Source organism: Electrona antarctica, assembly GCF_951216825.1.
Source record: "Electrona antarctica genome assembly, chromosome: 14".
In the NCBI taxonomy this organism is placed as follows: domain Eukaryota; kingdom Metazoa; phylum Chordata; class Actinopteri; order Myctophiformes; family Myctophidae; genus Electrona; species Electrona antarctica.
The window spans coordinates 37878596-37903223 of record NC_136795.1 but is presented as its reverse complement, the minus strand read 5'-3'; the positions used below and the strand labels follow the sequence as shown (position 1 = coordinate 37903223).

The 24628-nt window shown below is 44.4% G+C and overlaps 1 protein-coding gene across 3 annotated transcripts in view; it reads left to right on the top strand.

The window, feature by feature from the left end:
• Nucleotides 1-24628, top strand: part of ints1 (integrator complex subunit 1) — a 54620-nt gene that overhangs the window by 11195 nt on the left and 18797 nt on the right. For 2 of the 3 annotated variants that reach the window (XM_079519472.1, XM_079519471.1), the window contains exons 17-40: nt 1142-1238; nt 1332-1423; nt 1526-1586; nt 2127-2324; nt 4392-4521; nt 4731-4910; nt 6282-6431; nt 7179-7361; nt 8627-8731; nt 9248-9418; nt 9586-9697; nt 9866-10024; nt 10347-10493; nt 10599-10697; nt 11613-11737; nt 12496-12750; nt 13600-13759; nt 14450-14581; nt 15253-15424; nt 16256-16385; nt 16805-16920; nt 17205-17292; nt 18272-18525; nt 20623-20752. In XM_079519472.1, coding sequence (XP_079375598.1) covers nt 1142-1238; nt 1332-1423; nt 1526-1586; nt 2127-2324; nt 4392-4521; nt 4731-4910; nt 6282-6431; nt 7179-7361; nt 8627-8731; nt 9248-9418; nt 9586-9697; nt 9866-10024; nt 10347-10493; nt 10599-10697; nt 11613-11737; nt 12496-12750; nt 13600-13759; nt 14450-14581; nt 15253-15424; nt 16256-16385; nt 16805-16920; nt 17205-17292; nt 18272-18525; nt 20623-20752 — 3446 coding nt within the window. The remainder of the gene's footprint in view (nt 1-1141; nt 1239-1331; nt 1424-1525; nt 1587-2126; nt 2325-4391; nt 4522-4730; nt 4911-6281; nt 6432-7178; nt 7362-8626; nt 8732-9247; nt 9419-9585; nt 9698-9865; nt 10025-10346; nt 10494-10598; nt 10698-11612; nt 11738-12495; nt 12751-13599; nt 13760-14449; nt 14582-15252; nt 15425-16255; nt 16386-16804; nt 16921-17204; nt 17293-18271; nt 18526-20622; nt 20753-24628) is intronic. The other variant, XM_079519473.1, reaches the window with a different exon arrangement.

Genomic DNA, 24628 nt, shown 5'->3' with positions numbered 1-24628 from the left:
AAACCAAAATACAGCCAGAGGGATGTCTTTCTGCAAAGAAACATCCCAGAACAATAATATCTTTCGTGGTTAGAAACCATGAGTTTGTATTTCTAGCTCATCTGGTTCAGAATTTAGAGCCAAACCTATTTTCTGGGTGCTAGTATTGTGGTGGCCATATTGGAAAAAACTGAAGTTTTGTGGAAATATCCCTCAGTTAAAAATGTTGCCCTATTCACCCGCATTATAGGCTAATGGGGGCTAATATATTGTGGTGGCCATATTGGATTTCCTGCAAAGAAATTGACCAGTGTGTCCATATAGGTTGTGATTCTATTGGGTCATAGATATTTCTGGTGGACAACCTTTGATGTTATGGCAAATGCAGGTATCCAAAAAGGGGTGGTTTGCCCCCCTGGGTAATAGGATCTGACAGGAAATGTAATGTCTATTTTCTTTTTCATGTTTGCAGCCATTTTGACAATATGCAAGCTCAAGAAAATATGTCCCTTCTGTGCCATGAATCTTAGCCAATGGATTAATATTGCTTGTGTTTGCCAAAACAGTCAACAATCATGGTAGAAATCATGGTAAAGCACTATTTTGGGTAGCCACCATCTTGTAAATATGCACAATAAGGGTCCAGACACACCCAATAATGAAAATAGGTATTCCATTGAGTCTCTCATGGTCAGAAACCATGAAATAGACACCAAGTTTGCATTTCTAGCTTATCTGGTTCAGAAGTTAGAGCCAAAACCTATTTTTTTGGTGCTAATAATGTGGCGGCCATATTGTGGCGGCCATATTGGATTTCATGGAAACTTGCAATACAAAAAATGTTCGTATTCATATCATTGATCAACCTGAGAAGTTTCGTGGAAATATCTCTCAGTTTAAAATTTTGCCCTATTCACCCCCCATTATAACTAATAGGGGCTAATATTGGGGGCGGCCATATTGGACTTTCGCAACAAAATTGACCGAGTTGTCCATATATGTTGTGATCCTATGGGGTCATAGATATTATTTCTGGTGGACAACTTTGTATGTTATGACAAATGCAGGTTTCCTAAAAAAAGGGTGGTTTGCCCCCTGGGTATTAGTCAATCAATGTCAGTGAACTGTCCGACTGTTTTACCTTTTTGTTTTCGTTTTGAAGATCTGAATGTTTTGAGAGTGGAGAGGATCCAGCTGATTGACGCGGTGCTGAACCTGTGCACATACCACCACCCTGAGAACATTCAGATGCCTTCAGGGTACCTCCTCACGTTTCTGTTGCTCAGGGTTTTAAAACATTTGTGGGCCTATGAAAAAGCCTTATTTGATACTGATGATAACTGTTGTTGTAGATATCAACCACCAAATCTGGCTATAACGGCGCTCTACTGGAAGGCATGGCTTCTGCTGCTTGTGGTGGCTGCATTCAATCCACAGAAGATAGGTATGACAATTTTCTGTGTTAGTAGTTGAATATCTGTTGGCCTCATAATGTTTTTTTTAACTGCAACCCCACTATAACAGTGTAATTATTCTTTTCCTACAGGGTTGGCTGCCTGGGATAGCTACCCTACACTGAAAATGCTCATGGAAATGGTTATGACAAAGTAAGTAATACAAGCAGCATACTTTACCCTAACTTCAAAGTTATAATACTTAACCAATTAAGGCCTGAAGGTTAGAGGAGCACCGAAAAGGTTCCTGGTTCGATCCAATGGACCGGCAGGACATATCTGGGTGGGAATGTGAATGGTCAGGACTTAACCCATTCTGGACGGGAATCCCTTTTGGTGTTTTAACTAAGCATTATGTTATACTTTAGCTATTGAAAAATAGCAGATCTACAAGCTCATAGCGCGCCACCGAGTGGCGCGCTATGAACTTGTAGGTCTGCTATTATTGAATATATATATTGAATATATATTCTTTCAGAGAGAACGTTTTTTTTTATTTCGACGTCAGGCCCACCCCCAACACTGCTGACGTGCCCTTGAGCAAGGCACTGAACTCCGGCCGCTCCAGTGGAGCTGCTAAATGGCCGTATAAGTAAAAGCCTGTGGGGCATGCCCAGAAAAGGGACGCCAGGGTTCATGTTTTGAAGCCACACCTACAGTACTGTACCTTTTTTTGTTTTCTGTTCCTTACAGTAACTATTCCTACCCTCCTTGCACCGTTGCGGACGACGACACAAAGACGGAGATGATTGGCCGGGAGCTGCAGGTCTCCCAGAGGGAGAAGCAGGAGATCCTGGCCTTCGAGAGCCACCTGGCAGCAGCCTCCACCAAGCAGACCATCACGGAGAGCAACAGTTTGCTGTTGAGTCAGCTCTCCAGTCTGGACCCACAGTAAGACGCTCGCTCATTCAGTTCTCCAGTCTGGACCCACAGTAAGACGCTCGCTCAGTCACTGCTCTGCTACCAGTAAAAAGAGTACAAATCTTAACATGCACATTTAACAACACCACTTGAACCTGTATACATGGTTGAAGAAGTCCTGAGCTGAACGTGTTCTACGGACAGTTTATTAAGGGAAGGATGGATGGGTGCAGACTCTGAGTGAACTATAGAAACAGTCTGCACTCGCATTGTACATTTTCAGGCCTTCATCAGTGTTTGTGCTGATGAAGCCTTGAGAGTCCGTTTGTCACTCATGACTGCAGCTACGGTAAATGAAAAAAATCACACCCGTGTGAAGTGAGTGGTGCAACTCTGTGTGAGGGTCCCCGGGGGCCCCCGGAACATCCAGACCCCCAGGAACGCGCCCAGGGGGCCGGCCCGGTTCCGGCGAGCCGCCCGTGTCCGAAATGACAGAGTTACCGTGTGGGGTTCCCCAGGGGGTCCCTCTACTGTACTGTCACTGTACTGTCACACCCGAAATCATCATATATACAGTTAATATGTGTGCATGTGTTAGGCTGCGCAACAGTGACACTTGGTGGTGAAAACCAACCAAACGCTATTTCCGTGCTCGGACACAGCCAAGGGACCCAGCACAGGGACCCAGGGACACACATAGCTGTCTATAGGAGTGTACCTTGTAGCCGTCTGGGCACCTAGGCTGGTAATCCAGCCCGCGGGTAATCCAGCCCGCGGGTTCGAGTCCCGATACCGACGACCTTAGCTGCGTGTGAAATCCACCAACCCCCCCCCCCCCCCGCCCCATCTCTCTCCCCATTTCCTGTCAAACAAAAAAAAGCGGCCAAACATATCTTAAAGATATGTGGTTAAACAGAAACGTTGACTCCTTACTTGGCTGTGGAGCATGTTTAAATGGTGCTGCCTGTAAAATAAATATGGTTGCATAGCAACAATTAACGGACTAACTCATATTTCTGCCAGCAAAAATAACTCAGCCTTTACCTCGGAGGATTTAAATCAGTTCCATGTAGGCGACCTCGAATTAATCAAGAGTCCCTGAGTGGGAATGTTGACGCAGCTTGGCCTTGGTTTTCATACCAGAACACGATCAAGGACACCTACACACGCAATTTGAGATAATCTGCCCTTAACCCATTCAGGCCTGACGTCGAAATAAAAAAAAAGGTCTCCTGAAAGAATATATGTTCAATTTTCAAAGATGTGTGCCGCATTTTCACAAATTTTCAAAAATAGCAGACCTACAAGCTCGTAGCGTGGCACTCGGTGGCGCGCTATGAGCTTGTAGATCTGCTATTTTTCAATAGCTAAATTATAACATAATGTTTAAAACACCAAAAGGGGTTTCGGCCCAAAATGGGTTAAAACCCTCAGTATTCAATTATCCCACGGTTCCATCTGTACGCTCAACGCAGTTAAATTGACATTGAGGATTTTGCAGTGTTCCAGAATGCAGAACGTGATCGAGGCCACCTGCCGACACTTACTTTTAGATCATATATGCTCTTATAAGGTGAATATATTCGGGACTAGTGGGAACATAGGGTGCAATGTTACATTTTTCAGTGGTGTACGTCAAGCATTTTCTTTTAGGTATTTGTACTTTACTTTTCCAATTATTATTTCCAATGTTTTTACTTCTACTCCTCTACATCTCCAATCCAAATCTCGTACTTTTACTCCACTATATTTATTTGAAAACTTTAGTTACATTGTAGATTTTGATCATTATTACAAAACATACATTAACCACTTCAGCTCTATACAAATTTCGGCTCTACAAGCTCACAATGTGATGCATTGTGAGCTTGTAGATCTGTTATTTTCACTTCTACTTTCGGTAGTTTAAGTACATTTTTAAGCCAATTCTTTTGTGATTTTACTCGAGTAAGTGTTGAATTCCGAACTTTTACTTGTAACGGAGCATTTCTATATTGCAGTATTGATTTTCCTCAAGTACAAAATGTGAGTACTTTTTCCACCACTGCTAGTAGGAGCATGGAGTGCAATGTTAAACCATTTGTGTCCTAATTCCAGGGGCCCTCCTCGCCGACCTCCCCCGGCGATCCAGGAGCAGGTGAAGACCCTCAACCAGTCCCTTCGTCTGGGACACCTGCTCTGCCGCAGCCGCAACCCAGACTTCCTGCTCAACATCATCCAGCGGCAGGTACGTGAACAAACATTGTATTTCGTGAGGTTCCCAGTTCGATCCCGGGCCCCCCCAGAGTTGGTGTCAAAGTGTCCTTGAGCTCCTTACTGGCCTACTGGCATGCGCACTCTCCAATTTGCGCCTCTCCGATTGATCCAGAATTGGTCTGTGGCTCAAATGCGCTATATAAATGCACCATTTACCATTTGTATGTGTGTGATCTGCAGGCGTCCTCTCAGTCCATGCCCTGGCTGGCTGACCTGGTCCAGTCCAGCGAGGGGTCCTTGGACGTGCTGCCCGTCCAGTGCCTGTGTGAATTCCTCCTCCACGACGCGGCGGACGACAGCCTGCCAGTGGAGGATGACGACGAGGCAGAGAGCAAAGAGCAGAGGGCCAAGAAGAGACAAGTATGACATGACAGACCAAATGTTCAAAATTACATGCCTCTTCTTCAGACTGAACAAAAGCAGTGTGTTCGAAACGTCACTTTTAGGTGGATGTCACAATTAAGTAGGATAACTGAAGGGAGCTACAGTGAGCAAACTCCTATATATATTTTTTAATTATTTTTATTGGTAGACTGGTGGATTTGTTTTTACGTCCGGATATCCCGTCCAGGACAGGCTTCAGACGTGCCTCCTCAGGAGACTTGGCTCAGATCTGAACCCATTTGATTTGGCGTTAGGAACCCGTTGCGACCGCATGCCCTTGCTGACGTCGACCCCAGGCAGGGTTCGAACCAAGCCCCCAGAACGACTGGGTGGGCTGGGCCCAGGTTAAATTCATGAATGAATTCGTCACGTAGGACGTGACGTAGAGGTACCACAAGAACAGCGCGAGGGGTACTATCATAGGAGCCAACCAATCATATCAACGCTCGAGGGGTACTACCCAGAAGACCTCGTCAGTCGTCAGTCTTCCAGGTGCTTCAAAACGCCACTGAGCAACTTCCATTGAAATGAATATTGGGGGGCGGGGCTGTCGCTCCTCATCCACTCTCTAGATATATTATATCTCTATGGTTCGAACCCACAACCTTCCGCATGAAAGGCATATGCTCTAACCACTACACTAGGGCAGCACTACACTATTGGTAGACTGGTACCATTTTAAATTCTTCTCAGTAATTCATCTAAATCTCTACTGTGTCTCTCAAAGTAAACGCATTGTAATAAAGTTAGACACACTCTTGTGGTGGCTCAGCAGCACATCGGCATCCCATTCTCAACTAGGGATGGAGCCCGATAACCGATACCCGAAAAAATCCGATAACAAGCTTATCGAGTACCCGTTATCAATAAGCTTTGGGCTTATCAAGCCTGTTATCGAGCATCGCGGCCCATGACGTCGTGTTTAAACAATCAAGACAACAGGCGATCAAGAAATAAATCTAATCATCCACGCTGGCACAAACTTGTTGGTTTAAAAGTGTATTGATACCTGCCAACCAGCGCTGTCTGGGTAAACAAAATTACGCTTTTAAAGTGACTGTACAATGTATTAACCAGTTAACAGTTTCTTTAATATAATTTTATTGGTAAAAAAGTCAATTGCCTTCCAAGTTCAGTCCGTTAGAAATGTTCTGTATTTAAAGGCCTTATAGTAAAAGACAATGTTTCTTTTCAGATTTTTTTGTCTCCCATCTTTCCACAAAGTAATAGAAAATGCTCGATAGTGGACTCGATAAGCCTGATCTATAAGGTGATCGTTATCAATAAAGGTTAACGAGCTCCATCCCTATTCTCAACACAGCATTGTATTTCTCCTCCCGTGTTTAGAGACAACAGAAGCAGCGTCAGCTCCTGGGAAGGCTCCAGGATCTGCTGTTGGGCCCCAAGGCCGACGAGCAGACCACATGCGAGGTGCTCGACTACTTCCTGCGGCGACTCAGCTCCTCTCAGGTGGCGTCCAGAATCCTAGCCATGAAGGTAAGTAACGTCTGGGAAGAAGATGATGCTTATCGCCGCCGCCGTCGTCGTGTGCCCACAGTAAAATCCTCAGTGTTCATTTGTAACTCTTGAGAGCGTATATTTACAATTTACAATTTCAATTTACAATTTAGGCATTTAGCAGATGCTCTTAATACAGAGCGACTTGCAGTAAGCAAGAACAACACAACGGTAATATACAGTTAATATGTGTGCATGTGTTAGGCTGCGCAACAGTGACACTTGGTGGTGAAAACCAAGTGTCACTGTAACATGGTAATAATAATAATATAAATAGTCATCAAGTATCATAAGTAGGCATGGGCCATGGCTCAATGGTCCAGGCACCTTGGCTGGTAATCCAGTCTGGCAGTGTGCCGCGGGTTGGACTCCCAATCCCGACGGCCTTTACTGCATGTCTTCCCCCCCCATCTCTCTCCCCATTTCCTGTCAGCCTACTGTCTGTCCCTCCATAAAAAATATAAAATAAAGGCGAAAGCCACAAAAAAAAAAACATTAAAAAAAAAAAAGTATCATATGTAATCTAAGAATATCTGTCTAACAGTAATCCGTCTAACATTTGTACACTCTTAAACCTGCAGTCCATAAGAAGTATGCCCTTGGGGTTCAAACCTTACAGTACATTTCTACTAGGGGAGCTAAGACAAAAGCGTTGCCGATTGTAGCTTTGAATGAACACTCGGGACTTCACATTGCAGGAACATAATTCCCACCGTTGTTCTCCAGGGCTTGTCTTTGGTGCTGACGGAGGGCAGCCTGCGGGACGGCGAGGAGCGGGACCAGCCCATGGAGGAGGACTCTGTAGACTCTGCTGAGCTCCTGCCAGGATACCAGTGGCTGCTGCAGGACCTCCCAAAGCTGCCTCTGTTTGACACCGTGAGAGGCATGACCTCCACCGCCCTGCAGCAGGTCAGCATCTACCCATACAACCATGGTGTTCATTTCAACCAGTGGTCCGGGGACCACCAGTGGTCTTTTAGGGGGTTCCAGGTGGTCCCCAGCTAAATGATAGGACGGTAGGAGAGTTGGTAACCAAATGGATCCTCAGGTCAGCCAACGCAGGGAAGCTGGAGGTACCTTCACTAAAAATGCCGGGACAACGCTCCACACGTCCCAAACTCTTCTCCCTTCTGGCTCCAAAACTATGGAATGCACTTCCCATCACAGTCAGAACTGCAGCCTCACTCCCAATCTTCCGCCGTAGTCTGAAAACCCACCTCTTCAGACTCCACCATGGCCCGTAGCACTTGCCCTAGCCTAGCCCCTTAGATAGCACATTATGTAGACTTAGATAGTATTTTAAACAGACTTATAGCTTGTTACGTAGACAGCTCTAGAATTGCACTTTATGTAGTCATAGCACTTTATAGTACACCTGTATAATGTATTATATAGTATAGTATGTATAGTTTACATAGATACTGTTACATTCTTAGTTTACGCATGATTCACTACTTTTTATATATGTGATGTATGCCATGCTTTTGTTATTGCTTAATGTAAGTCGCTCTGGATTAAGAGTGTGCTAAATGCCTAAATTGTAAATTATAGATCTTTAACTCTTGAGAGTTACATTACTGTCAAACAAGAATACAAGAAGTCTACACAATTAGAGAATGTAGAATAATTGGTATTTTGGTCAACATTTGCCAACAACATGGAATTGTGGACAAAATCGTATCCAACGATAACAAAAATATTCTTTAGTTTTGGGTCTTAGAGGCTGAATCTCATCAAATGGTGGTCCGTGGCTCAAATGCCGAATAAGTAATGGGCCTTGATGTGGAAAAGGTTGAAAACCACTGCCATACAATAATGGCTCAATGATTATAACCACGTTAGCCCTGGCACTCCTATTCAAGGCATGTTATCACACAAACAAATATTCAAATGATTATTTTTTAAATAGCTGATTTACAAGAATCTTCACTATTTGTCACACAAAAAAATGTTTTGGGCTTAACCCCTTAGATGAGAACTTAACTATAAACTGCATTGAACAAGTTTGAATAATTTTGAATTATGAAAAAGTTGGAGAACTACTGATTTAGATGGAATTTGTAGAATCGTCCCCAGGTCTTAATGGGTTAATTCAATGGTTAATAAAAAAATGTAAAATAAGTATGGTTTCAATGGTAGCTAAAGTATTTATGTGCTGTCTGTCTGTTCTCAAGGCCATTCACATGGAGACGGATCCACAGACCATCAGTGCCTATCTCATCTACCTATCCCAGCATGCACCAGTGGAAGAGCAGGCATCCCATAACGACCTGGCTCTGGTAATCACACGGCACTGTTGCTTAATCTAATTTAACTGTTGGTACAGTGCTACCATGCATTACGTACGTGTGTGTGTGTGTGTGTGTGTGTGTGTGTGTGTGTGTGTGTGTGTGTGTGTGTGTGTGTGTGTGTGTGTGTGTGTGTGTGTGTGTGTGTGTGTGTGTGTGTGTGTGTGTGTGTGTGTGTGTGTGTGTGTGTGTGTGTGTGTGTGTGTGTGTGTGTGTGTGTGTGTGTGTGTGAGAAACCGCTGCAGCCTCCATTTACATGAACATTTTATTTCCACATATTTAATATATTTTCTTAAATATAACTTTTTCTAATGGATGGAAGTGAATGCTGATGGATCGAGCTGAATCTTTGCCCAAATGTGGTGTCCTAGATTTCACCATAGATGACCGGCGTCACTGCCTGGCCACATGAAGTCACAGGGAAGATAATGCAATGTCTTGTTTTTTCTTAAATGAAGTGGCATCAATAATATTGTCCCTGACGTTGTCTGTGCACCGTGCGTTCAGGACGTGGCGCGGCTGATCGTGGAGCGCTCCACCATCATGAACAGCCTGTTCTCCAAGCACTCCTTCTACAGGCCGGAGTCTGACGCCGTGCTCTCCGCCTTCCTCACCATCTTCTCCACCTACAACAAAAGGATGAGGAAGACCAAGGACGGAGAGGACCTCTACAGCTGGGTGAGAGAGAGAGAGAAGTCCTCTGTCTTTACTTACATACTCCTTCAGTCTTCTATCTGCCTATGAGAGCTGCTGTGCTGAGTCTATGGAAAATTGTGTTAAACCGTGATGAAACGTTGTGTTTTTGGAAGTCATCGCTGAGCGTGATGAATGTTTTCTTCTTCCAGTCTGAATCTCAGGACCAGGTGTTTCTACGCTGGACTACAGGAGAGACGGCCACCATGCACATCCTGGTCGTTCATGCTATGGTCATCCTGCTGACCCTGGGGCCGCCTAAAGGTGAACCTGGCCACAGCGTAAAATTCCACTGTTCATTTCTTTCCCAAGATTGTACAAAGTAAACAAATGTCCATTTGGTTACATCCATCTGGATAAATGAACACTGAAGAATTCAATGTGTATGCATGATTTTAGGGCTTCAAATTAATCTTTATACTACATTTGCAGGAGAGAGCGACTTCTACGGTCTTTTGGACATTTGGTTTCCCGACAAGAAGCCTCTCCCGACCGCCTTCCTGGTCGACACCTCGGAAGAGGCCCTTCTGCTGCCCGATTGGCTGAAGCTGAGGATGATCCGTTCCGAGGTGTCTCGATTGGTTGACGCAGGTACGACGTTCACAAAATAAGGGGTGCACCAGACTAGTGATTTAGTTGTTTTAGTGCGTGGCTGCATAATCCCAATGGGCCCGATTCACTATGCAGTTTACACCTATATTTTGGGTGCACCCAAAATGTGTGTGAATACAATGTGAAAAAACATCAGGGCCAATTTCCCTTGTTTGATTCTGTCTGGAGATATTTATGTCAGAGTCGATTGGCAACCGTTACAGAAGTTACGTCAGCTGACCAATACGAGCAAGCTCATCACCCTCTCTGTTCTCATATTTCCGAGGACAACACGATGAATATTTAATTTGTGACCCCGTAGCTCTACAAGACTTGGAGCCTCAGCAGCTGCTGCTGTTTGTCCAGTCCTTTGGCATCCCGGTGTCCAGCATGAGTAAACTGCTGCAGTATCTGGACCAGGCTGTCGGCCACGACCCACAGACCCTGGAGCAGAACATCATGGACAAGCGTAAGGACGTGATCTGAAGACGTTGTTGTACGTGCATTGATGGGTTTTTGGCTTTAAGACGTGCAATCATCTCGCAACAATGTCATTTATTTCCCTCTGCTTTAGACTACATGGCCCACCTGGTGGAGGTGCAGCATGAGCGAGGTGCCACCGGGGGGCACACTTTCCACACCCTGCTGAGCTCCTCTCTGCCTCCACGCAGAGGTCAGTGTGGCTTTAGTGTCCTCTAATGCAGTGGTTGTCAACCAGTGGTCTGGGGACCACCAGTGGGCCTTGAGGGGGTTCCAGGTGGTCCCCAGCTAAATGATGGAATGTTGGTAACCAAATCTTTAACTCTTTACGGGTCCATTTGGTTTCATTTTACGCTCTCAAGAGTTAAATTATTGTAACACATCTGCATTGCTTAATTTACAAGAAGTCTACACAATTTAACACAGTTTGCCTGTTATCTCTCCTAATGGTACCAACATCAATACAGAATGGAATTGTGGACAAAATCTTGTCCAACGACAATAAAATATTGGTTAGTTTTGGATCTGAGAGGCTAAATGTCATCAAATGGCTTAAATACCCAATAAATAATGGGCCTTGATATTAAAAGGGTTGAAAACCACTGCTCTAATGCAGTGGTTGTCAACCTTTTCAGGGCGTGACCCGAAAAGGTTCATACTTGAATACTTGAACCTCCACCCTGACACGCACTTGGAATTGTAGGAATTGAGGCATGCTTCGCAACGGCATTGTGAGCTTGTAGATTAGCTATTTTCACAAAAATTCTGCTTTCTTATATTATGTGACAATTTGGCCAATGTTTCACCAGTTGTTATAATAGTTTGCTGATACATTTTGATGCAGTACCGGCCTTTTTTCATTTTCATTTTTTTAATGGTTCACATGTTTAGGTATTAAATTGTCACTATACTGTCATCTGGGGACCCCCCAAAACCCACAGGTTAAGAACCACTGCTCTACTAAAACCCCATGTCACTGGCCCTATTTTGAGCAATAAAGGTCACGCTGTGTACTAAATGTAATTGCATGAATGCGTGGATAGACCACGAATAATTCAATGCCTGGTGATCATGCCTGTATTGCACCACCTGCCCACCCTTATGACAGATTCAGCTGAAGTGAGTAAGGCCAAAGTGACCGTGGAAGCCCCCCATGGTTCTGTGAAGATGAGAGCAGCCAATCAGATTCCTGTGGTCGGGCCCGATGATGACCTCACTGGCATGCTGCTTCAGGTACTACGGGTGTACAGCGTTTGTTGGCTTCTTGCCATTTGTATTGTTTTCTGTCGTGTCAATAGCATTTGTTACTCATTGAGCAGACCATGATGTGAATTAAGTGTTAAGTTATCCATTCATTTGGTTACATTTTATACTCTTAAGAATTCAATTAACGAGCATTTTTGACCTTCTGATGTTCAATGCTGCTGGTGATGTCTCTTGCAGCATTGTGTCTTAATTTTTGTACTTTTTTCTGTTTTGTATGGGCCGATGGAGTTACTCTAATAGACCCCCAGGTGTGGTTAGAATATTCAAATATGTCTTCCCAGTGTATTTATGTCAGTGATATTGTGACATCACAATATCATCCCCTAACCCTGTATCATACGACAACAGCTGTGGGTGCTACTTCAGTTCAGGTGGATCACCACCCATCACACATAAAAACACTGGCCACATAAAAACACAATTTCAGCGGTCCAGGCACCTTGGTCGGTAGTCCGAGTCTGGCAGTGTGCCGCGGGTTCGACTCCCGATCCCGATGGCCTTTACTGCATGTCACTCCCCCATCTCTCTCCCCCATTTCCTGTCAGCCTACTGTCGAAAGGCGAAAGCCGCAAAAAAACACAATTTTAACACTTTCTGTACACGTTTTTGAAAAAAATCTTCCTCCCCTAGTATAATCAATCATAGTACCTGGTGATCATGTTTTGGCACGGCCCCCCTCCCAGCCAGCTCTGTGTCTATATGATCTCTATATTTGCCTCCTATAGATCTTCCCGTTGAAGGCGGACCCTCGCTGGCATGGCCCCCCTCCCAGCCAGCTGTCCCTGGCTCTGCAGCAGGCTCTGGCCAAGGAGCTGCTCCGTGCCAAGCAGGGTCACGTCCAGCAGGCCGGCCTGTCCGTCCGCCTCCTCCAGGCCATGGCGGCCCTGCTCAGCTCCGCCCACGCCGGGCCCGTCGTCCTGGCGATGAACCGAAGCCACTCCCTCTCCTGCCCGCTGATGCGGCAGCTCCACCTCTACCAGGTGCATGGAATGATTTGAGATAGTCGCAATTATTTATTTTTAGCCTTTTCCATGTTGAGGAAGGTTCATACATTTTGAAACATCTTCAGAAATAGTGGAAATGGACGACAACACAAGGCGTTGTGTGTTGTAGATCATCTAATTTCACTATTTTATTACAAATCTTTAGTATAAAATATTAAATATGCCGTATTGTTTATTTTGTTTATTGGTATTGACCATTGTCAGTCATTTCTTTGTGTATTTATGCCATTTTAATTTGCTCATATCTGCCCTGTGCAACTTTTGTTTACAAGGCCTAAAAGCCACACAATTCAATCGTTAATCATCTGTCGCAATCATTTGTATGACAATTAATCATCACGTAAAACTTCATAATCGTCCAGCGGTACTTTTATTTACTCTAAACATACATAGGGACATACGGACATAGGGACACACGAAGCCAGGCATTGGAGTGGTGTGCACCGCTCAAAAACATTATTTTGAGTATTAATCGTGTCCTTTGCCTTCCCACCCATGCAGCACCTGGTCTCCCAGGACATGGCTTTCTCTTCTTCTTATTATTATTATCCCATTTTGGGCGGGAACCCCTTTTGGTGTTTTAAACATTGTTATAATTTAGCTATTGAAAAATAGCAGACCTACAAGCTCGTAGCGCGCCACTCGGTGGCGCGCTACGAGCTTGTAGGTCTGCTATTTTTGAAAAATCGTGAAAATATTTATTTCAGAAAACTGGAGGATTTAGAATATTTCTTTTAAATTTTGAGGTCAGGCCTAAATTGGTTATTATTATTAGTAGTAGTAGTAGTATTAATCGTGGTGTCCTGTGTCTCCCCACCCATGCAGCGCCTGGTCTCCCAGGACGTTGCGTTCTCCTCGCTGTTCCTCAAGGTCATCGTAGAGATGGTGAAGTGGTTGGAGAACCCCACCGTGGAGGCGGGACCGCTGAAGACTGTGGTCAAGTCCTTCGCTGGGGAATATTCTCACAAACACAGGCTTACTGATGGTGAGTACCCCTTCTCTTTTAGCCTTTTAGGTAGTTCTCACACTTTAAAGATTTTTTAAAAATATGTTCAAAAATAGCAGATGTACAAGCTTGTGATGCGCTGTGAGGTGTGAGCTTGTATATCTTAACACATTTTGTGCCCAAGACGTCTGTGGACATCTTTGGTATTACCGCACGGGCAGAGCCCAAGACGTCTGTGGACGTCTTTGAAAAAAAAAATATATATATATATATATATTTGTATTTATTTATTTAAAAAATATATATATATTCAAAAAAATCAAAACAATGATTTTTTTTTATTTTATACGTGGTGCCAAAGTTTGTGTTTTCGCCATTGAGAATGCATTTGGCGTTTAAATTAAATAACTCAAACTATAAAACATTTCAAAGTAAAAAGTTCCAGCATGTGTCTCCACAGTCAGCTGAATTATAAAAAATCACACCCGTGTGAACTGAGTGTCGTAAGGCCTGTCTGACGTAATGAAATCATGTCTGACGTAATGAAATCACACCCGGGTGAACAGGGTGAACATAGCAACCATGCTCATTTTTTCTGCACTAACAAAGCCAGAATGCGAATGGATTTTCTAGGTGAAAGTGATTTTTTTGCAGTTTTGCGTGGGCTCTCAATGTGTTAATGGCCAACGATACAATCTAAAAGGACTGAGCATGTCTGTCCTCACACAGTGCGTACAGGGTTCCTCCACTTGGCCGAGGCTCTGGCCTATCGCAGTGACACCGAGGTACCCGTGAGAACCATCATAGCCATGCTGAGGGCAGGGGAGCGGTGCAACGCAGAGGCCGAACTCATTGGCAAAGGTATGAAGCTTTTATTATTACTGCTGTTATGGGCCGTGTCACCGTGTGTGAACAATGACAGTCGGAAACTGTCCGTAACTGGCAATAACTGTAGCTCTGTTATTGCTGTCCTTTTGAATTGGTGGCCGGTGTTGCACAATTGCCCTTCACCATCTCCTTCAGGATCTCTATGTTCCTGTTCCCTTGTGCACCACATTCGCCCCCCTGAGTTTTGAAGGCATTCTTAATAACCACTTAAACCCTATATACAGTACTCTGTTAACCAGGGTGACACAGGGCTCTGCTCATTTCTTTCCTCTACACCAAATCTCTCTGCTGAAAATAGCTGATCTGGTATTTTTGCTCTAACGTTTGTCCCAGAGTAAGAGACACTAGCATTAATGTGGTTAAAACCACAAACTAAAGACTAGCTCTAAAAATGGCCACCTGCCTTGTAAAGTACTGTAGTGTATGAACATTTTGTTCCAACATGTTCACATGAAGCTTGATGACGGTGCAGTGTAATATTAAACTGGTACCAGTTTGCTTACGTAACAACAACCGTAATGACAGCTACCCAAAACCCCATGAGACTGGTACCAGTTTGCTTACGTAACAACAACAACAACAACAACTGTAATGACAGCCATACCCAAAACCCCATTAGTAAGCACCTTGTTTATTCCCCACAGTGTTGCAGGGCTTGATGGAGGTGAAGTCACCCTATCTGGAGGAGCTGCTGTCCCTGCTAATGACCATCGGTACACAGAACGGGACAGCTGGCCCTGTTGCCATGGTGATCTCGCTGCTGCTCCAGGAGGCCGAGGAGCGGGGAGCTGTGAAAAAAGAAGTGGATTCCAACAAGTGAGCTCACCCCGCCGCAATTCCATTTCCATCTGAACTCATGCAAGACACATTTATATTTGACAAACAAACATGGCCGTGACAACAGTGACACGACATAGCAAAATTGAAACTTCTCGTCTCTACTGCCGTGCGTAGACAAGGTGGCTTTTACGAGAATTGTTTTTGGAGCTTTGATATGTTGGGGTTTTTGAAATAGCCCAATATAGCCGTGTGCACAATCGGAAGGTGTGGATAACTGTCCTGTTCGCCAGTGTGTTCACGCCACGGACAGGCACCTTTTGAAAGCCCTATCAGTGTTGTCAACAAGCCAGCTGGTTGTGCTTTACTGCTTCTGCTTACTGGACATATAATACAACACATTTGTTGAAGTGATATTCTTGCACTGCTACTTTGTATGGTGTTGGAATGCTTTTCAACACAAGAGCTTAGAGTAGGTACTTATTACACTTAAAACCCTATAGAGTCAGTCCTCCAAGGCTCTATGTACTGTACTAGGCCCCCTCCTGTTTTCGCTTCGCGCTAAGCATCTTTGCAGAAAATTGCCAATCTACAAGCTCACCACGCACACTGAGTAGAGAGGATCACAATGGGAAATAGCCAATCTACAATAATCAATCGAACAGATCGGCTATTTTCACTGAACGCGTGCCTCAGATTAGGGATGCTAGGGTTCATGTGGTTAACATACAGTACTGTACACACCATCCATACCATGCTCTCTTTCTGGGAACCCGCACATTATTGGAATTCAATAGGTGTCCACTCGGCACCGACCGTTCATGTCCTCCGTGGGTAACCACTCAGTCAATCTATTCTCACCTTCCTCAGCAGCTGTGAGGTGACGAGAACAGGCCTGAGCTCAGGCCTGCTGGTTGATTGGCTCGAGCATCTCGACCCAGAGGTCACCTCCGTCTGTCCAGACCTGCAGCAGAAGCTGCTGTTTGCCGTCAACAACAAGGTAAATGTAAACCGCTGTTTTTCTCGCCTCGTCGTAGTGTTGTATTCATTTTTGGGTCGGTATTGTATTGTATTGTGACTTAGGCTAGTCTTACGCTTTCCCTCAGATCTGCCGCTTCAGGACTTCCCTGTATTCACATCTCGAAACAACCTGTTCATGATGCTTTTAATACTGCTTGTACTTGCGTTTAATTCTAACTTTGACACAGGTCATAGTACACCATAGTAGTTCTTTTTTTGTTTCAAATGAGTTGAGGGCTGGGAGTGTGGGTGGGGAATTGGTGAGCAAGCTAACTGTACCTTCTACGTGTGTGTATTGTGTATTTGTATTATATGTAATGTTTTACTTACTGTATGTGTATAGGACCCCCTCTATAATTAGATGCTGCAAGGCTCTCAATAAATCCTGACCAATTTCAGGGGCGAGGCACACCTGCATACAGGCCATACCTTCTGGCTCTGCTGACTCATCAGTCCAACTGGACCACTCTGTTGCAGTGCATCAGTGCTCTACTCAGCAAGCGCAGAGACCTGAGGTACATTAAAACACCTGCACACCTTTGACCTTTCACCCCCACGCTTTCCTCTCACCTGTTAACCCCCGTCCGACCCAGCACTGATCTCCTGTAATAAACACCATCGTTGGGGTGTTATTTTCTTCCATATGAAGATACACTGTTTATTGTACTTATGGTAATAAACAACTTCGGGAGCAGTTTTGGACTGTGAACACGAAAGTAGGCATTTTGACATAACTAATACTGTACTATATCCATGGGTGAGCCGCTATATTAAACAGTTGCCTGTTGTTATTTATCAGACTGGACCCTTCATCTGCCCTGGACTTCCTGTGGGCCTGCAGCCATATCCCACGTATCTGGCAGGGTCGTGACCAGAAGACCCCTCAAGTAAGATGAAAACAAAGTCTACCACAAATCTGTTATGTTTTGTGTTATGACGAGTAGGACGTTCGGAGTTGTTAACGCATTAAGACCTGGAACCCATCTGTGTCACCTTAGCTTTTAATCAATATTTTAAACTTAAGCCATTTTGGGCGGGAACCCCTTTTGGTGTTAGCATTATGTTATGCTTTAGCTATTGAAAAATAGCAGATCTACAAGCTCATAGTGGCGCGCTATGAGCTTGTAGGTCTGCTATTTTTGAAAAATCGAAGAACGACTGACATAGAAACATAGCTTTTTCAGAAAACTGTCAGGATGTAGAAGACATTTTTAGAATCTGATCTCAGGTCAAAATGGGTTAAGCTATTGAAAAATCGCAAATCTACAAGCTCATAGGGTGGCACAGAGTGCCGTGCTACAAGCTTGTAGATCTGCAAAAAAAAATTAATCATGAAAATGTGGCGCAAATCTTTGAATATATATTCTTTCACAGCAAACGTTTTTACCTCAAATATTTTCTTCTGGGAGGTCCCTGGAACAACATATTTTGAGATGGGGGTCGGTGGTCAAATACATAATATTTTTGGGAGTCCTTGACTGAAATGTGAGAACCACTGATATAGAAACATAGGTTTTCAGAAAACTGCTAGGATTTAAGAAGACATTTGTAGAATCAGGTCTTAACCCATTCTGGGCGGGAACCCCTTTTGGTGTTAGCATTATGTTATTGATATTATTATATATTATATATTATATTAGCTATTGAAAAATATCAGATCTACAAGCTCATAGCGCGCCACCGAGTGGCGCGCTACGAGCTTGTAGGTCTGCTATTTTTGAAAAATCGAAGAACCACTGACATAGAAACATAGCTTTTTCAGGAAACTGTCAGGATGTAGAAGACATTTTTTAGAATCTGATCTCAGGTCAGAATGGGTTAATGCGTTCATCTGATATCCCGCCTCCTCTCTGTCCTCGCCTGAAGAAAACTGAGAAGTTTGTCCTGCGGCTGAACCCGGAGGAGCTGATCAGCCTGGTGGACCTGATCCTGTCGGAGCCGGAGCTCAGCGGCCGCTCAGACTCCCCCCAACAAGACAACAAGAGCACCCTGGACCAGGCCTCCTGCTCCCTCATCCAGTCTAGGCTGCCGCTCCTTCAGTCCTGCTGCAACGGCAACCTGGAGAACATCAAGAAGGTCTCCGAATACCTCATCAGCTGCACAAAGAAATGGGGCGACAGGTAAAGATGGTATCCGGTATTCTCCGATATTTGTTATAAGAACATATTTCTCCTTGGATGCTAATTCCTGCCTCGTGTCACACCAATAATTGAGATTAACGATTGAATTGTGTTTTTTGGCATTGAACATTGGGACATTATGAATAAAGAATGCATTTCTGTTCGCCTGGTAATAAAATATGCACAGGGCAGATATGACATAACTCAACTGAAATATACAAAGAAATTACTGACATTCATTATTGTTATGGAAATAGCTGATCTACAAGCTTGTAGATCTTCTATTTCAGATTTTTTTTTCTTTCTTTTTTTAATAATTTTTATCCCACGATTTTGTAACCCATTTTTCACCCCTGTGTCAATTATCTAATGTTATCCTGGGCTCTACACACCCTCCGCCAACCTGGGGAGAGCAACGGACTTGAACTCATGCTTCCTTCATGCATGAGTGTCCAAGTCACTCCTTTACACCCGACAGGGGGGAGTTTCACTGGTTGGACGTAGCGCGTGGAAGGAACACGTTATTCCAACCAGTTGCTTTCCCCTCCATCTTCCCCTCCATCAGGTGCCCCAGCTGGCCAGGGGGAGGCAGTTTAGAGACCAGGATTACTGCATGTTTTTTAATGGATGAACGTTTTTCAACAACGATTATGACGAATTATGACAAAATAATTGCGATTATCCCAAATTATTGCGATTAGACGATTATGCAATAATTGTGACAGGTCTAACTGTTTTGCCCCACATGGTTCACCACCAGTGCTCGCAGGTCATGCAGTTGGACACATTTTCCTGCTCCTACTAATTAGCCCAGAATGCTGAATGTGGGGGGCTTTCTGTTAGGATGTGCTGATCGACTCTGTTAAATAAATCACACTAGATTCCCCCTCTTAGAGCAGATGAACTTTTCAGGCATCCTCTGTGAGGCACAATGCTGTGTGGACCAGGGGAAAGTCGATAATTAGGTCTATTGGTGTGAAATTAAAACCAGCAGAAGTCGTCTGTACTGTGATCTCTTTAAAAGCTCAGTGTATTATAATGAAGCCAAGAGGATTAAGGCCTGAAGCTCTAAACTTGCCTGTGTTGTGAATTCCTGCTCTGACTTGGCTGTCAAAGATCAGGGTGCAACTCTTTGTGGAGGCAGAACCTTCTTCCATGAATATGTCTGTGGTTATTAAACCATTTTAATGAGGAAAACTTTGGCCAAGGTCGAGCAAAATTAGCTTCCGAATTACAATATTTTAAGTACTGCTAAGCTGTTTTTGTAAAATGGCTCCTGCTGAAAACATGGTGGGATAAAACCGTGTTAAAAGTTGAAGGCTTTGGCTTTCTGTTGAATAAACACTCGGTTGTGTGCTGAGTGTTCTTTTAGTAAAAGCCCATTGCTACAATAGATTAGATGGTGTTTGTTCCCAAGTACAGAATTACTAGTTAAGTTGATCTATATAATATGCAAGGGCACCCAGGTGTGACCAGTACACTGTACATACAGTATGGTACTAATACACATGTGAGACTGATAACAGCCTTCACCAGCACAAGGATTTTACAAGATGGCAGTAACTTGGAAAATAATACGTATGCATTTCATTATTCAAATGAGTCTACTGTATAGTCAAGTACACACACTTAACTCCTAACTCGCAACCCAGCAGTGTGGCTCCCTGTCAACAGGATGCACAGGGTATTTTATTTTGAAAACCCAGAAATTCACTGTAAAAAAATCAGGAAGCAAAATCGCTAATCAAAGGAATGGTGTGCCCCTGTAGTTTGCAGCTCCTCTCTACACTAGAGCTAAAGCCTCACCTATAGAGGGTATGCACGTGACATCATCATCAAACCCGGAAGTTATGCAGGAATGCCCACTGAGTGGCAAGAAACTACTTTCTGGCCTTGACAGCCCATGCATCCAAACAGAAAAGTCACATCTGATTGCATTAAACAACGTTAAACAATGTTAAACTCACTTTGCATGTTTTGCCACTCGATGTGCCATTCACTTTAAGCATGCGCATACCCTCTATACCGTATTGGCTGTTTTGGGTGCGAGACACCGGCGCAAATCCTAAGCGTAAATGTGGATTTTGTTCTCTTCAGTGTGATGAGCAAGCGTTGCCAGATACTGCTGCTTCAGATCTACCTGCACTTCCCCGAAGTCATCCAGCATGTGACCCTGCCTGATGCCACCTTGAACAGTGGGGGGCCAGTAGACGGCAGCAGCTGCAAGGTGAGGATTCCTTGCAATTTCCTTGCATCCTTTCTAGAAATATTGCCTAGATAGATACTAGGCAATCTTTCTGAGAAGGTGCTGTACATACAGTCCGTTCTCGTCTCCAGTAGAATCCTTGAGAAGCTTTAATGTTACCAGCGGAGACTAATAGACCGTGAGCCAGGGGGGTTGGTCGGTACCATCGGGCCGACTAAGGCTCATAGTGATTTTTGTGAAGGTATACATGTCTAGAGTTAGAAAATATGTGATAGCATTGCACCAGTGGTAGCTTTATCAGCGCTATCATGCATTTTATTTTATAACACTAGGCGAAAATTACATGGGTCAATATGAAAAACATATAGTAATACACCGCCAAATCAGGTTTTAGGGCTAAAGGAATGTGGCTGAATCAGTGAAAGTGAAATTATCATCAGGTAATTATGTATTGCCAAATCCAAGATGGTGTCCATACCAAACCCAAAGTGATGTTCTATTGTTGAATAGAGGAAAGAAGCACTGCCGTGGTTGTCAAGTTATTCGGGATTTTTCAGAAACCTTTTTGCCCAAACTTGAAAAACGGCTTAGCCGACAGGGGGAACTGTGGTCAACTCAATAAGGCAACTTCTTTCCTCTTTTGTTCGTTTTTAATTCGAAACAAGTTGTGGTACAGTAGGTATAGTAGGTATTTAGGTTGAAAACCTTAAACAGAGAAAAAGACAAAAACAAAATACAAGCTGTCATTAACTATGTAAGGTCATTCATAATCAAACAAAATAAACTGAAATTCACTCATTTCAATCATATAACCATGTGACCTTCAGCTCTGAATCACTACTCTCTTCAGTAATTCAAATAAACAGGTTGTTTTAACTCATATCATCTACAATATTCAATTCAAAATCATAATTCGACTAAGCAAGCCTATATGTGACTTAAATCAAACATAAATATAGCAGTTTAAATGTGGCCTAGCACAAAAACATGAGTAACTTGCATCAAACTTTAAGCAATATAATAAACAGCAATGAAGAAACACTTATCGCACCAGTGGCATTCCCCTTGATGGCTTGACAGGTTTCAGTCTTCCCAGCTCCAATGTTTGGATAGTCTTTCAGTTGTTCTGCTGTTCTCACCATGCAGTGTTCACTGCATGGTGAGAAACACTTCCTGTTTTCTGAGCCTCTCCCCAATCAGTGATTGCCACCAGGTGCTGACTCATGATCAGTGATTGACAGTGATAATTGACACCAATGATTGATGCCAATTAGGGTGACAGTGATAATTGACACCAATGATTGATGCCAATTAGGGGTTTTGACAGCACACCTCCCACTTGAGCTCCTGGTTGCTGAACCCAAGGAGGTCACCTCATCCTGAGACTGTCATCTTTTGGAGTTGCTCCTCCACTGGAATCAGGACAACAAGACGCCTGACGTCTCTGTGAAGAATCGTGGCAGGGATTTTGGTAGGCTTCTTCTCAGTTCTGGTCCTCTTGCTCATGGATTCCTCATTAGTCTGTTTCTTGATCATAACTGGGTAGCTGGGAAATGTCCTGACATTGACATCTCGGACAATGCCGTCCTTGTCAGCATTCACACTGATCACTCTGGCCAACTTGAACTGACATCTTAAGGCATTTTGATCAGCTAGCCAAACAATGTCCCCGACAGCAACATTTCTCTCTCTTGTGTGCCACTTGCTTCTGACAAACAGGTTGGGACCTGCCAACTGACACCACTTCTTCCAGAACTTGTTTACTTCTGATTGGATAACTCTCAATCTCTTGTAGGCGTAGCCTTCAAATTGGAAGTCTCCTGGGTCACCTCTTGAGCAGGCCCGTCCCAACAGGAGAGAATTTGGTGTGATGTACTCGACACATCCCTCTTGGATTTGTGCCCTTGCGTCTATAGGCCTTTCATTGGCCAGATTGGCTGCCATGTACACAAGGGTCTGAAACTCTCCCCACGTAAAGACACCATCACCGCCCAGGTTGTGCAGGGCTCTCTTCACTGTCCTAACAGCTGCCTCTGCTGCTCCGTTTCTGTGGGGTGAGTCTGCAGGATGAATTTTCCAAGACCACTTAGTGCCATGCTTGGCAGCCTCCTCTTCCACTCCAGACCTGTCCAGGTGCTCCAGGAATGAGTAGAGGTCTTCTAGGGCAGGTTTGGCCCCAACAAAGTTTGAGCCCGGGTCAGACCAAACCTTTTTTGAATGCCCTCTCAACGATGTAAACCTTTGGTAGGCAAGCAGAAATCCCTCTGCTGACAGGTCACTGACAATATCAGCATGGATGGCTCTGGACGCCATACAGCTGAATACAACTCCCCAGACTTTGAGCTTCACTCTTTTCTTCACCTCGTCTTTGACTTCATAGGGCCCAAACAGGTCCATGGCGGTGAACTCAAATGGAGCTGCTGGTTCTGCCCGTTCTGGTGGGAGGTCACTCATTATCTGTCGACATCGCTTCGCTCTTGCCTTTCGACAAGTCACACAGCCATCCACTATCTTCTTGGCTATTCTTCGACCATTTACCACCCAGGCTCTCCTTCTCATTCTCAAGAGAGTTCCTGCCACTCCTTCGTGATTCACATTGTGAGCCTCTTGAGCTAAAAGTGTAGCTATCCAAACATCAAATGGAAGAATAGGCACTGCAGTTTTGTCTTCACTGAAGGACTGGATCCTGCCTCCACAAACTAGAAGTCCAGATTCTTTGTCTTTGAACACGACTAATCGGTTGAGGGTTGCATCAGGGAATGTGACATCTTTCTGGGCTGCTAAGCAGAGTTCTCTGAAGGCATACTCACGGCCTTTGGCATCAAGCACAAGCGCTCTGGGCTTTTCAGTTGAGGGTTTTGCCTCCCACTTTGCTTGCTTTGTGGCCTTACTCTTCAGGTCCAACCATTTGTTTGCAGCTCGTTGGACCCAAGCAATGACTCCAATCAGCCTTGACAAACTGCTGAACTTCTTCACATCCAGAAGGCTTTCGGCGATGGAGCCAGTATGCACTCTACCCTGCGAAGATTCCTCAGATGTGTTTGAGTGGAGACCAGGGTGAGTCAGGTCAGGCTCAACTTTGGGGTTATCCTGAGGTACGGCTCCAAGGCCTTTCTTTGCTTGAGCTCTCGTCACAACTGCTGAAAATGCTTTTCTTTGCAGCTTGTTGATGCTCTCCCTGGCATCAGCTACAACATCTTTAGCAGACTTTATCGGCCATTCTTCCAATGGTAATTTCAGAAACTTTGGGCCATTTTGCCAAGCAGTGTCTTCTCCAAGGTCTTCTGGAGTAGCTCCTCTTGTGATGATGTCAGCAATATTGACATTCCCTGCAATCCACCACCAGTCTTCAACTGGACAAGCCTTTTGGATCTCTCCAACTCTGTTGGCAAAGAATGTCTGGTAGCCATAGCTGTCTCGCTGAATGGCTCCCAATACTGTTTGGCTGTCGACTAGGTGGAACCAGCGATCAATCTTCATCTGGCCATGCCTCTCAACATATTTCCTGAGCCTTGCTGCAAAGACTGCGCCACAGACTTCAGCCTTGACTGCGTCTCCTTTTTGGTCGAGGGGCGTCAGCTTGGCCTTTGATTCCGCTAGTCTGACCTCAATGCCGTGGTCCGTTTCCCACCTAAGGTACATGACAGCTCCGTAGGTCTTGTCACTCCCATCTGAGAAGGTAATAGCCCAAGGTCTTCCCTTCCAACCTGGTGGGGTAAGGCTCCTATGGAACTTGATTTGTCCCAGCTGTACATACTCCTGGAACAGCTTTATGGCCTCCTCCCTGAGGCCTTCAGAGAGCGGCTTGTCCCATGTGTCTCGGGCCAGATTTAAAAATCCGGTCTCCTGGAATGCTCTTCTGACAAGGATAGCTCCCTTTTGTTTCACAGGTGTGAC